At 38.5% G+C, this 11,976-nt stretch overlaps 1 protein-coding gene and 4 gene segments (V, D, J or C); 3 read left to right on the top strand and 2 right to left on the bottom strand.

Moving 5' to 3' along the window:
- The first annotated feature begins 604 nt into the window (after positions 1-604).
- On the top strand, positions 605-1,242 carry LOC112162474. The segment is given in 2 exon segments: positions 605-775; positions 935-1,242. Coding segments are annotated over 2 exon segments (360 nt in total).
- A 1,796-nt stretch (positions 1,243-3,038) lies between these two features.
- LOC112162448 lies at positions 3,039-4,705 on the bottom strand. The segment is given in 3 exon segments: positions 3,039-3,453; positions 4,315-4,366; positions 4,637-4,705. Coding segments are annotated over 3 exon segments (453 nt in total).
- Positions 4,582-5,447, top strand: LOC112162465. The segment is given in 2 exon segments: positions 4,582-4,872; positions 4,972-5,447. Coding segments are annotated over 2 exon segments (390 nt in total).
- Positions 5,448-7,138: 1,691 nt separating this feature from the next.
- On the top strand, positions 7,139-7,804 carry LOC112162467. The segment is given in 2 exon segments: positions 7,139-7,336; positions 7,497-7,804. Coding segments are annotated over 2 exon segments (360 nt in total).
- Positions 7,805-10,610: 2,806 nt separating this feature from the next.
- The window catches only part of LOC112162447, a 6,234-nt gene continuing 4,868 nt past the window's right edge, over positions 10,611-11,976 (bottom strand). The window contains exons 3-4 of the mRNA XM_024298232.1: positions 11,886-11,937; positions 10,611-10,926 (exon numbers count right to left, since the gene is read on the bottom strand). Of these exons, the coding sequence (XP_024154000.1) occupies positions 10,613-10,926; positions 11,886-11,937 (366 nt within the window). The 3' untranslated portion in view covers positions 10,611-10,612. The remainder of the gene's footprint in view (positions 10,927-11,885; positions 11,938-11,976) is intronic.

Below are 11,976 nucleotides of genomic sequence, written 5' to 3'. Positions count from 1 at the left end.
TCAGATTTATTCATTGTGAAGAACTCCAGAAAGGTGCTGCTAATCACGTCTCCATGTTTGGGTTCATGAGATCATTCAGAGACTCTCCCAGTATGATGGAGCTTCACCATCTACTGCAGGATCTGAATGATGGACGCTTTCAGCGGTACTTCTGTCCTTCTGTGACCCAGTTTGACAACTTGCTGTCCCAGATTAGTTTAAAGAGAAAACATGAAAATAAGAATAACATTTGAGGAACTCATAATTATAACCTCAAATCAATTAACAAATCAAGTTCAGGAGGAAAACAATCAGATTCTCCTCCATGTTGGTTTTAGACTCCACCCACTGATCAGCCTGAACGGCGCCTCTTCTTTCTTGCTGTCAGTAGTAAATATTGACACACCAACACCTACAGCGCCCTCTAGCCTCCATAAAACAGTAAAATGTGTTTGCCCAGCTGCTGGTCAGGAAACGTTTTTCTTACAGCTATAAATAGATGAATCCTTCAGCCAGAAATCTAAACACAAATGTAATCTGATAAAGTGACTGTAGAGTCTTGATTCCAGAGTTGTTAGACTAAAGATTCCAAGGTGAAGATCCAGAGCTGCTGAAAACAGCTGCAGATGACTGACTCAGTGTGTTTGCATATGTGTGCTGCCTCTCTGCTTCCAGCAGTTAAGAGCTCAGTGTTGATCAGTGGCTGTCCAGACCTTTCAGAGACACTGACACACCTGCAGCACAATGAGGATGTCACTGACTCTGCTGCTGGCTGTCCTGGAGCTCCTTGTTCAGGGTGAGACTCTCTGCTGGAAACGTGGATTCATCCGCAAACAAACTTCATCACAATCAGGACAATGTTTACTAGAAACTATCAACATATTTACTCTTTAAATTGTTCTGTTTCTTCAATCTAGATCGATCTAAATTAATTTTCTGTTTTCCTTTTTTCCAGGTTCTTCAGGTGAAATCTCTTTGACTCAAACTCCTGGATCTCAGTCTGTTGTTCCAGGACAAACTGTCTCCATTAGATGTATAGCCAGTACAAATATTGATGATGATCTTCACTGGTATCTTCAGAAATCTGGAGAAGCTCCTAAACTCCTCATATATAAAGCAACAACTCGTCAGTCTGGGGTTTCTGATCGTTTTAGTGGAAGTGGATACGACAGTGATTACACTCTGACCATCAGTGGAGTTCAGGCTGAAGATTCAGGAGTTTATTACTGTCAGCAGGACGACAACTTTCCGTTCACACAGTGAAACAACGTCGTACAAAAACCTCTTTCAGCTAAAGAGGAACTGATCTGACTGAACATCTGCACCAACACAGAAAGTTTCACTGAAACTGAAGCTGTCTGTAAAACTGAGGCTTCTTGAAAAGACTTAATGCAGTTTTAGTTCATAGAAATATTACTATTCTTTACTTTGATAGTTGTTGTTCTTGTCTTAATAATGTAAAAAATCTCTACTTTTTATTTTGTCTTCACTTTATCACTTTTAGAATAGGTCATTTAGCAAAAGGTCATTTAGATTTTAAATAAATGAAAGTCAATCAAGCAGCTGAGATTTTTCTCTGAAAATACAATGAAAATATAATTTTCAGAGAATTTACCAAAAGCAACAAATTTTCCCTCAAAATGAAGAATCACTATTTTCAAAATATAAGTTAAACGTACAAAATTCTTGACTCTTCAGTCAAAAGTTCACTTTGAGGTCAATATGAAGACTCAAAACTCAGAAACACGCAGCAATAATAACACACTACACAACAGAACATGATCCAGTCTTGACAAAACCTAATTGAAATATCATCACAAGCCATGTTTAACCCTTGTGCTAGTCAGGTTCACATTAAAAGTGGGGCTGTGGCAATAAAGAAAAGGAGACTTCTTTATGTTCAGAACATGAAACTTTATCCTCTCATGTACAAACAGAATAAAGGCGGGAAAATCATCATATATATACACAAAACCATCAGGCCACACCCTCCTTGACCGCATAGCCTGCTGGGTGTGAAGTCCAAGAGTGGGGGTAAAACCAGCGCCAGGACTTTAGAGGGCAGGGGAGCTGCCCCCTGTGCTGAAGTGCGATGGCCAAAAAAATCGATGGCTGGCAAACTAAACTGGCATTTGGGCAGGTTGACGATCAACCCATGAGTTTCCAAGCGCTGGAAAACCTCCCTGAGGTGAACGAGGTGCTCCTCAGGGGAGGAGCTGGCCACCAGAATGTCATCTAGATAGACAAACATGGACTCAAGGTCGCGCAACACAGTCCATCAACCTCTGAAACGTTTGGGCCCCACCTTTAAGACCAAAGAGCATGTGCAGGAACTCGGCGAGTAAACACTGAAATGCATCGTCGCTGGACAAAAAGTGTGCATGCCTGACCGGCCCAAATCCCCAGTGACACATGGGGGAGCCAGAATCCACCAACACAAGGGAACACTTATCTGGGCAGGCTGCTTAACATCCAACCAGCTCTAGAAGATACTAAGACTACTTCAAGAGACTACTTCGGGGCGGAATAATCCCTGGGTCACACAAGAACTTTTACACATGCTCAGAGAAAGAAATGCTGCATGGATCAAAGTAAGATCAACCAACCCAAACTCTGATTGGATCACTTTTAAAACCCTAAGAAACAAATGCACCTCCTTGACTCAAAACTAAATATGAATGTTACCTCGTCAACTCTCTGTAGTCTGGACACAGTTTATCACTTATTGTATTTTATTTCTATTTTAATTGTTTTAACTGCATTTTATTTTCTTGTATTGATGCCTTTTGGCCCAGGTGTCCATTGAAAAAGAGATGTAGTCTCAATGGGATTTCCTGGTAAAATAAAGGTTAATTAAATAACTTAATGGGTTTAGTAGATTTATGGATTGATGAGTTTTCATTTTAAAATCAATTTCACCACTATAGAACACAAATGTCTGAGATAAAATGTTCATATTTGCATTGGCAATGCAAAAAAATCACATACTAAACAACTTTGAAAAGTAATTTTATTTTGCAGAAAGCATCAAATAATCAACATTTAATACAAATACTTTGATAGCACATGAAAGAAAGAAAATAGACAATATCAATCCAGCAGAAGACTTAGTAAAAGCAAAAACAAGTCATTGAGGTGGTGACTAGGAACAGGTGTTTCTCCTCAGAGTCTCTGAGACTGGAGTCTGGGAGTCCTGGGTGGCCTCACAGGTCACAGAGTCCACCTTCTCCCACTGGTCTGCAGAGAGCCTCAGGGTGCTGCTCCAGCTGTAGAGGCCGTCCTTCTGCAGCACCCCGGGGCTGCTGCTGCTGCTGCTGCTGCTGCTGCTGCTGCTGCTGCTGCTGCCGCTGCCGTCCACCTTCCAGGACAGAGTCCAGCCTGAAGGGAAGCCATTGTTGGCCAGACACAGGAGTGTGGCCTTCCCCTGATCCATGGAGGGGGACAGCACTGTCAGGGTGGGGGGAACATGACCCACTGCATGAGGAGACACAAACAAGTTCAGGAGAAATCCTCCACAGAGAACAGAAACTCTTCCTGCAGCAAACTCATGCTTTATTTCTGCAGTTAGTTGAACACTTTTTTCAATCTTTCACTTCCTTCTTTAGGTTCTGTAACCATGGCAACAGATGAGCTTCACCGATGAACCAAAGAAACAGACAGGTTTCAGTATTAAAGTGAAATAAGATAAAGATTGATATGATATAAACTTACTTTACTTAACTTTAGACGACCCCGTTAAATGAAATGGTTTTTTGTTCACAATTCTTTATTTTCATTTTTGAGTAATAAAAACATTAATGTTTAGAAATGAATTAAAAAATTAAAAATATCAAACAAAGTTCTAACATTCTGATGAGGAGTTAAGAATTAAAGCAACATTTGTATTATTTCAATTTTAATTAAAATCTAAAATGTATTTATTTATGTTTACTTCACAATATTTATTTATGAAGTTATATTTTTAAACTTCCCTCTTAAAAACAGGCTGTTATTTCGTTTATGTAAAGATTACTTTCAAAACCTTTGTAAAATGTTAACATTTCAGGAAATATCCTAAATTAACACAACTTTAAGACTTAAAGGATTTATAGTTCTGAACACTTTTGTAAAAAAAACATGATTTTACTGGTTCACAAAGATTTTGAAAAACTTTAAATGTATCTTTACAAAATGATTACTGACAAATGAAGTTTCAAATGGAATTATGTTTATCTACAATTTTACAAAACAACTGGATTCTTAAAAATCATTAAATTAGACGGATGTTAGTTTGCGGTACTTAAAAGAAAAGTTTTATATAAAAAAATGGATGTAAATTGATAAATAATTACTTACAATCAACCTCCAGTCTGGTTCCTCCACCAAACGTGTACCACAGTGATACAAACTAACTGAGTCGTCGTACAAAAACCTCTGACTGCAGAGAGACACGCTCTCTGACTTTGAACACAACAAACTCTACAGAGTCGCACTGGAAAACAACTGAGAGAAAAATGTGTCTTTATTCTGCTAAATGTTCATGAAAGTTTTTGTTCTGCAGATGTAAAAGTTATTTTAATAATAGTGATAAAACATGTTTCTGAATCAAATTAAAGTCCAATATTTCAGAATCCCATCTGGAATCTCTGCTGGATCCATGTGTGAGAATCCTGATGACAGAGATCCATGTTCCTGTTGGAGTCAGTGGTTGCATTTCCATAGAAACACTTTGCATCAGCAGCTCCATGCTCCAGTGCTCTGGGAGACTTTATAGTCCTGAGAGTTGAAGACTGGATGACTGACAGCTGTCCTTCATCACAGCAGAAGACACACAAATCCTCCTCCTCCTCCTCATCACTAAAAGCATGACTTTGATCTGCGTCCTCATCTGGACTCTCCTCTGCTTCATTCAGGGTGAGGAAGATCATGTTTGTGTCATGTGAGAATCATCTGGAGTGCAGCTGAGTTTCTCCTCAGCATCTCATGTTCTTTGTGGTTCTTCTCTCTCTGCAGGTTCTGTTGGACAAAATGTTGTTGTGACTCAGCCAGCAGCTAAATCAGTGCAGCTCGGTCAGACCGTCTCTATTGACTGTAAGGCCAGTCAGAAAGTAGATTATGATGGTACTAGATACTTTCTTGCTTGGTACCATCAGAAATCTGGAGAATCTCCTAAAACTCTCATCTATGAAACATCAAACAGATTTTCAGGAATCTCCTCCAGATTCAGTGGAAGTGGAACAGGAAATGGAATTGACTTCACTCTGACCATCAGTGGAGTCCAGGCTGAAGATTCAGGAGTTTATTACTGTCAGAGTTATCACTATATCAACAGTCAGGATGTGTTCACACAGTGAAAAGTCGTCGTACAAAAACCTCCTTCATCAGAATGAACTGAAACTCATTTGAATGTTTCTGCCTCAAGTTCTTCCAGAAACTGAAACTCTGATTTACTGTAGAAACACTAAACACATGAAGAAAGACACAAGTTAAAGAAACTTTTTGCAATAGATAGAAAATAAATATTTATTTTAATCAACATAAACTTAAGCAAAAAGGTCTTAAATTGTTTTTGGTCCCAACCAAACCTGATGTTTACACGTCACCCGTTAAATTCACATCTGCCATCGTTCTTTTTACTAGAGCTATAAGAATAAATAGATTCTGGGAAATATCACAATATTTCATTTGGTGATTCTTGTATTCATTTAAAATACTTCTAAATCAATATTTAATTATTTATTTAGAAACTAACATTTCAGCGTCTTCCTTTCGTTTCCCACTAAAATGTCCGACTGCTTCTTCTCAGCGTTCCTCTCTGAGTCTCTTTGATCATGATGGTTCTGGTGAGAATCCTCATGATCAAAGAGGTAGATTTATACTTTAACCTTTGTGGTTGTTGTTGTTACAGCACTCAATAATAACAGTAGTTTTAACATGAGATTGGTACACTGTGTTAAGTTGTGTGTTAGTAGCGTTAATAAAAAGGATTTTAGTGCTTTTCTAGAAACCACTGGGCCTGCTCCAGGATTCATCACCAGTTTGTTAACTTCTACGGTTCAGTTCTTTGACCTTGAACCTTTGCTACATTTATGAAATTCCATCTCTAGCATTTGATCATCTGGTCTGTTTCGTCTCACACAAATCATGACATTGTTCCTGTATTTAGACAGAAAGATATTTTCTAGAGTCAATGTCTGTATTGCCCAGCCCAGCCCAGCCCAGCCCAGCCCAGCCCAGCCCAGCTCCTCAATCTGCTGCTCTGCTCCTTGCCTGGCTTACTGTGGCCTTCTTTGTCTTAAATAGCCAGCAGGTGCCAATTAAGGCACATTGGCCACACCTGCCAGGTGAGCCAAAGGACTGGATGGAAAATGCAGCAGCAGCAGGATGTAATATGTATCATGACATGTCAATCGTGATATGTATCGTATCGCCAGACTCTTGCCAATACTCACCTCTGCTTTTGACTCGAGTCAAATTTCCTGTGGGAGCAGCTACCATCATATACAGAACCTTTCTATTTTATGTTTATCTCATTTACAATGAAAGGAAGACACAGATGATGTTGAAAGATCAGATTTATTCATTGTGAAGAACTCCAGAAAGGTGCTGCTAATCACGTCTCCATGTTTGGGTTCATGAGATCATTCAGAGACTCTCCCAGTATGATGGAGCTTCACCGTCTACTGCAGGATCTGAATGATGGACGCTTTCAGCGGTACTTCTGTCCCTCTGTGACCCAGTTTGACAACTTGCTATCCCAGATTAGTTTAAAGATGGAAAACATGAAAATAAGAATAACATTTGAGGAACTCATAATTATAGCCTCAAATCAATTAACAAATCAAGTTCAGGAGGAAAACAATCAGATTCTCCTCCATGTTGGTTTTAGACTCCACCCACTGATCAGGCTGAACGGCGCCTCTTCTTTCTTGCTGTCAGTAGCAAATATTGACACACCAACACCTACAGCGCCCTCTAGCCTTCATAAAACAGTCAAATGTGTCCAACATAAGAGGCCTTCATCTCATCTGTGTTTGCTCAGCTGCTGGACAGGAAACGTTTTTCTTACAGCTATAAATAGATGAATCCTTCAGACAGAAATCTAAACACAAATGTAATCTGATAAAGTGACTGTAGAGTCTTGATTCCAGAGTTGTTAGACTCAAGATTCCAAGGTGAAGATCCAGAGCTGCTGAGAACAGCTGCAGATGACTGACTCAGTGTGTTTGCATATGTGTGCTGCCTCTCTGCTTCCAGCAGTTAAGAGCTCAGTGTTGATCAGTGGCTGTCCAGACCTTTCAGAGACACTGACACACCTGCAGCACAATGAGGATGTCACTGACTCTGCTGCTGGCTGTCCTGGAGCTCCTTGTTCAGGGTGAGACTCTCTGCTGGAAACGTGGATTCATCAGCAAACAAACTTCATCACAATCAGGACGATGTTTACTAGAAACTATCAACGCATTTACTCTTTTAATTATTCTGTTTCTTCAATCTAGATCGATCTCAATTACTTTCCTGTTTTCCTTTTTTTTCAGGTTCTTCAGGTGAAATCTCTGTGACTCAGACTCCTGGATCTCAGTCTGTTGTTCCAGGACAAACTGTCTCCATTAGATGTAGAACCAGTTCAACTGTTAGCAGCAACCTCCACTGGTACCTTCAGAAATCTGGAGAAGCTCCTAAACTCCTGATTTATTTAGCAACAAATCGTTATTCTGGAGTTTCTGATCGTTTTAGTGGAAGTGGATACAACAATGATTTCACTCTGACCATCAGTGGAGTTCAGGCTGAAGATTCAGGAGTTTATTACTGTCAGCAGGGTTACAGCTGGCCACTCACACAGTGAAACAACGTCATACAAAAACCTCTTTCAACTAAAGAGGAACTGATCTGACTGAACATCTGCACGACACTAAAGAACTAAAGTTTTTGTTCAAAAGTGTTAAAAAAATAATTAAATTAAATGATAGATTAGTTAAATGTCATATTTATTTTTATCTCAAATTTATTGTGTAACAGTTAAAACAGTCCATCAGCTTTTTAAAAGTATCAATGTTTTCTCCTCATCAAAATGGACAATTATCAATTATAAACTTTTTTAATAGACAAGTTTTAGTATTTTCCAGAAATTTTCAGCTCTTTTAACGTAATTGAATCTACCAGGAAGGAAAAAAAAATGTTTGAAACGTCAGTCAGTGAACAACTGAAGGAGTTTCTAGAATTAAACTGAATTTTCTCTTATTTTCAGTCCAGTTTTAGAAAACAGCATAGATCTGTTACAGAAACCTTGAAACTTTTAATTGAAGTCATCCAGTAGCTTGACTGTAAAAATACTGTGCTGCTCTCTTTATCGACTTCTCCAAAGCATTTGACTCATGGATCACGATCTCCTAGAGTTCAAACCTGAACTCAGAGTCCACGGACTCAAAATTCAGAAACTTAGAGTTTTCTGTTTCAGAACAGCTGAAAAGAGTTGATTCAATCAACTTGAAGTTGTTGGAACCAGAATCATGTGCATAAAAAGAACTGATCAATGGAGCAAAGACAACACGAATCACCATGGCAACAGGAACAAACACCTTTTAGCTTTATACTTCCAGTGACAGAAATTGATGTGTTCCTACAAGTATATGTGACTACGAGCACATTTTCCCCAAAAAGATCAACACAGCTGCAGCGGTAAAACAGAGAGAGAAAATATCTGCAGAGTTAATGCGTACGTCTACATTTAATCATTTCAGTTCAGAATAAGAACTAAATAATGTCAGGAATGTCATTTAGTCACTTGTTAAGTAAGGAATGCTTTTTGATCTGCAATAATCTCAGTGATTGCATGAATGACCGTTTTCCTGAACCCCCCCAGCCCCCCCACCACATAAACACACTGTAGCTGCCTGGAACATGTTAAAACAAGTATTTATTTAAGTTCAATCCTCAAGAATTTAATAATAGTTACTGTAAAGGTTTTTTTAGCATAAAAAAACCTCCACAGCCGGGAGTTGAACTTTCCTCCCTACAATGACAGTCGGCGTCGCTGACAATTGTACTAACACAGACATAATTCCTGTACCATTGGAGATTATTTGACAAGCTTCTCCATGTTTGAAGTTGAAAGATTTCCGTTGTTCAGGTTTTAAGTAGAGGAAAAGAAAACTTGACATTCTTAATAACGAGTCCCTGGAAAACTTTAATAAAATTAAAATTAATTGGGAAACTCGTGTCCTCAAAATCCTCTCCTGGCGTAAATAATTTTCCTTCTGGATTAATCAGCCTCCTCGTCTACGGGATCCTCTATGAATGGACATGCTATTTTGGTTTCTGTATGGTGGAAACGTGACGTCTAATGTGAACGTTCTCTAAATGTTAATAAGGAAGTTCTATTTGAACATCCCTCACTTTAAGAAGGGGCGGAGACTGAAGGTAACTCTAAGTTTCCTGAAGGAAACCTGCTCCAGACCAGGTTATGTACACAGACTCAGTTGCCATAGTGATTGAGTTTGGGTTTTATTTTAGAAATAAATCCTGTTTCTCCCTCAGAGCTGTAACATTTCTGGTAGCAGCTCCATTTGTACCTGTGATTGATTCTGGAGATGTTCTGTAAATGAAAGCCTCGTCCACCTGTCTTCAACCATGAATACTGGATATTGGACCTTGAGGTTCATGACTGCTTGTAGTCGTCTCACTCATCACTGTGAACTGCATGCTGGAGCTGAGTGGTCCTCTCGGAGCACGCCAATGACTCTGGTCTATAAGACGCTGCTTGGTTTGGTCCCCTCATATCTCTGTTCTCTTCTTAAAGAACCAACAGTCACTTTGTCTGGTGTTCTAGCCATGTCTTTCACCGGCATGTTCCCCGTGTTCAGACTGAATTTAGGAAACAAGCCTTCAGTTTTTTCTGCTGCTTCTGCCTGGAACTCTCTCCAGTCTCAACTTAAATGTTCTTCATGTAGATTCTTACACTCCTTTATGTGGAGCAGAGAAAGAGATTTCTGACATCTCTGTCCATGTTTCTAACTTACACTGTTACAGTTTACATTATAAATGTCCTAAATTCATCGTTTTGTTTTATATTTATGTTTCACTGTTTTCACTGTAACTTTATTTATGTGTCGTGTGCTGCTGACCTCTTGACCAGAACATCCTTAAAAAGAGATCCTGATCTCAATGGATTTCATCTGATTAAATTAAGGTTAAATTATTGGATACATAAATGTTGGTTTTTCTCTACTTTCTTCCTCCCAAAGTTCAAAAGAATATTCACATGTTAATTGTTGTGTCTAAATATACTCTGAAGTGTGTGTTGTTGTGTGTCTTTGTGTGGTTTTGTGATGAACTGGTAAACTGTCTAGAATGTCGTCCACCTTCACCTGACAGTAACAGGATGAACTCCATCAATACAAAATGAACTTAATGGGTTTAGTAGATTCATGGAGGATGAAGTTTTGGTCTTAAATCATATTTAACTAAGAAGATGTAGAAATTTATGTTCGAGATTTAGAAATAAAAATTAAACAACTTAAAGGAGTCATTTTTATTTTGCATAAGGTATCAAAAATCAACAATTTTTATAGCAAACAAAGGAGATGATTTAGAAAAGAAAATTAAACTTAGCAGAAAACTTAGTAAAAGCAAAAACAAGTCACTGAGGTGGCGACTAGGAACAGGTGTTTCTCCTCAGAGTCTCTGAGACTGGAGTCTGGGAGTCCTGGGTGGCCTCACAGGTCACAGAGTCCACCTTCTCCCACTGGTCTGCAGAGAGCCTCAGGGTGCTGCTCCAGCTGTAGAGGCCGTCCTTCTGCAGCACCCCAGGGCTGCTGCTGCTGCTGCTGCTGCTGCTGCTGCTGCCGTCCACCTTCCAGGACAGAGTCCAGCCTGAAGGGAAGCCATTGTTGGCCAGACACAGGAGTGTGGCCTTCCCCTGATCCATGGAGGGGGACAGCACTGTCAGGGTGGGGGGAACATGACCCACTGCATGAGGAGACACAAACAAGTTCAGGAGAAATCCTCCACAGAGAACAGAAACTCTTCCTGCAGCAAACTCATGCTTTATTTCTGCAGTTAGTTGAAGACTTTTTTCAATCTTTCACTTCCTTCTTTAGGTTCTGTAACCATGGCAACAGATGAGCTTCACTGATCAACCAAAGAAACAGACAGGTTTCAGTACTATTGAATTTGAAACAATATCAACTATCTTACCTTAACTTTTAACAACCCCACAAAAAACAAAAAAACATCACAATTCCTATTTTCTTTGGTTAATAATAAACACAATCAATGTTATTTAAAATGTGTTCTAACATTTGGTTTAGCAAATAAATGATAAAGAAATCTAACAGAGTTCAAACATTCTGACATGAAACAATTAAAGCAACAATTTGATTGTTTGACTTGTGATATCAGTTGAAAAAAAAATTACCTTAAGTTTATTTCTTGGTGCTTTTTCCAAACTATAAACACTTGAAAATGTATAAAAAGTCAAACAATTCAATTCTTTAACTTGGCTCTTAAAAACTCGGCTACATGTTTTTTTCATAAAAGAAAATACCATTAAAACTTTTATAAAATGCTAACATATCGATCAATATCCTGAATTAACACAACTTTAAGATTAAGAAGTTTCATTTTTCTTTAAATACTTTTGTAAAAAAGAAATAAAATTACTGGTTCTCGTGTTATCACTGAATAAATTTAAAGTTTTATAGACATTGAAGAATTATCATTTTCCTTTTCAGACAAAGTACTTAGAAATGATGTTTTGTACGAAATTATCTTCATCTGCTTCAGTAAAAGCTGTCTGAGTAAATAGAAAAAACTGAATTAAAATAAAAAAAAAATCACCCAGTTAGACAGATGTTAGTTTGCAGTCCTTAAAAGAAACCAGTTTAATATTAAAACCTCAATATAATTTGAAGAAAATAATTACTTACAATCAACATCCAGTCTGGTTCCTCCACCAAACGTGTACCACAGTGATACAAACTAACTGAGTCGTCGTACAAAAACCTCTGACTGCAGAGA

The sequence above is a fragment of the Oryzias melastigma genome, linkage group LG11 (genome assembly GCF_002922805.2).
Source record: "Oryzias melastigma strain HK-1 linkage group LG11, ASM292280v2, whole genome shotgun sequence".
NCBI lineage: Eukaryota > Metazoa > Chordata > Actinopteri > Beloniformes > Adrianichthyidae > Oryzias > Oryzias melastigma.
Note: the sequence above shows the minus strand (reverse complement) of the source record. Positions and strands in the feature narration are given on the sequence as shown.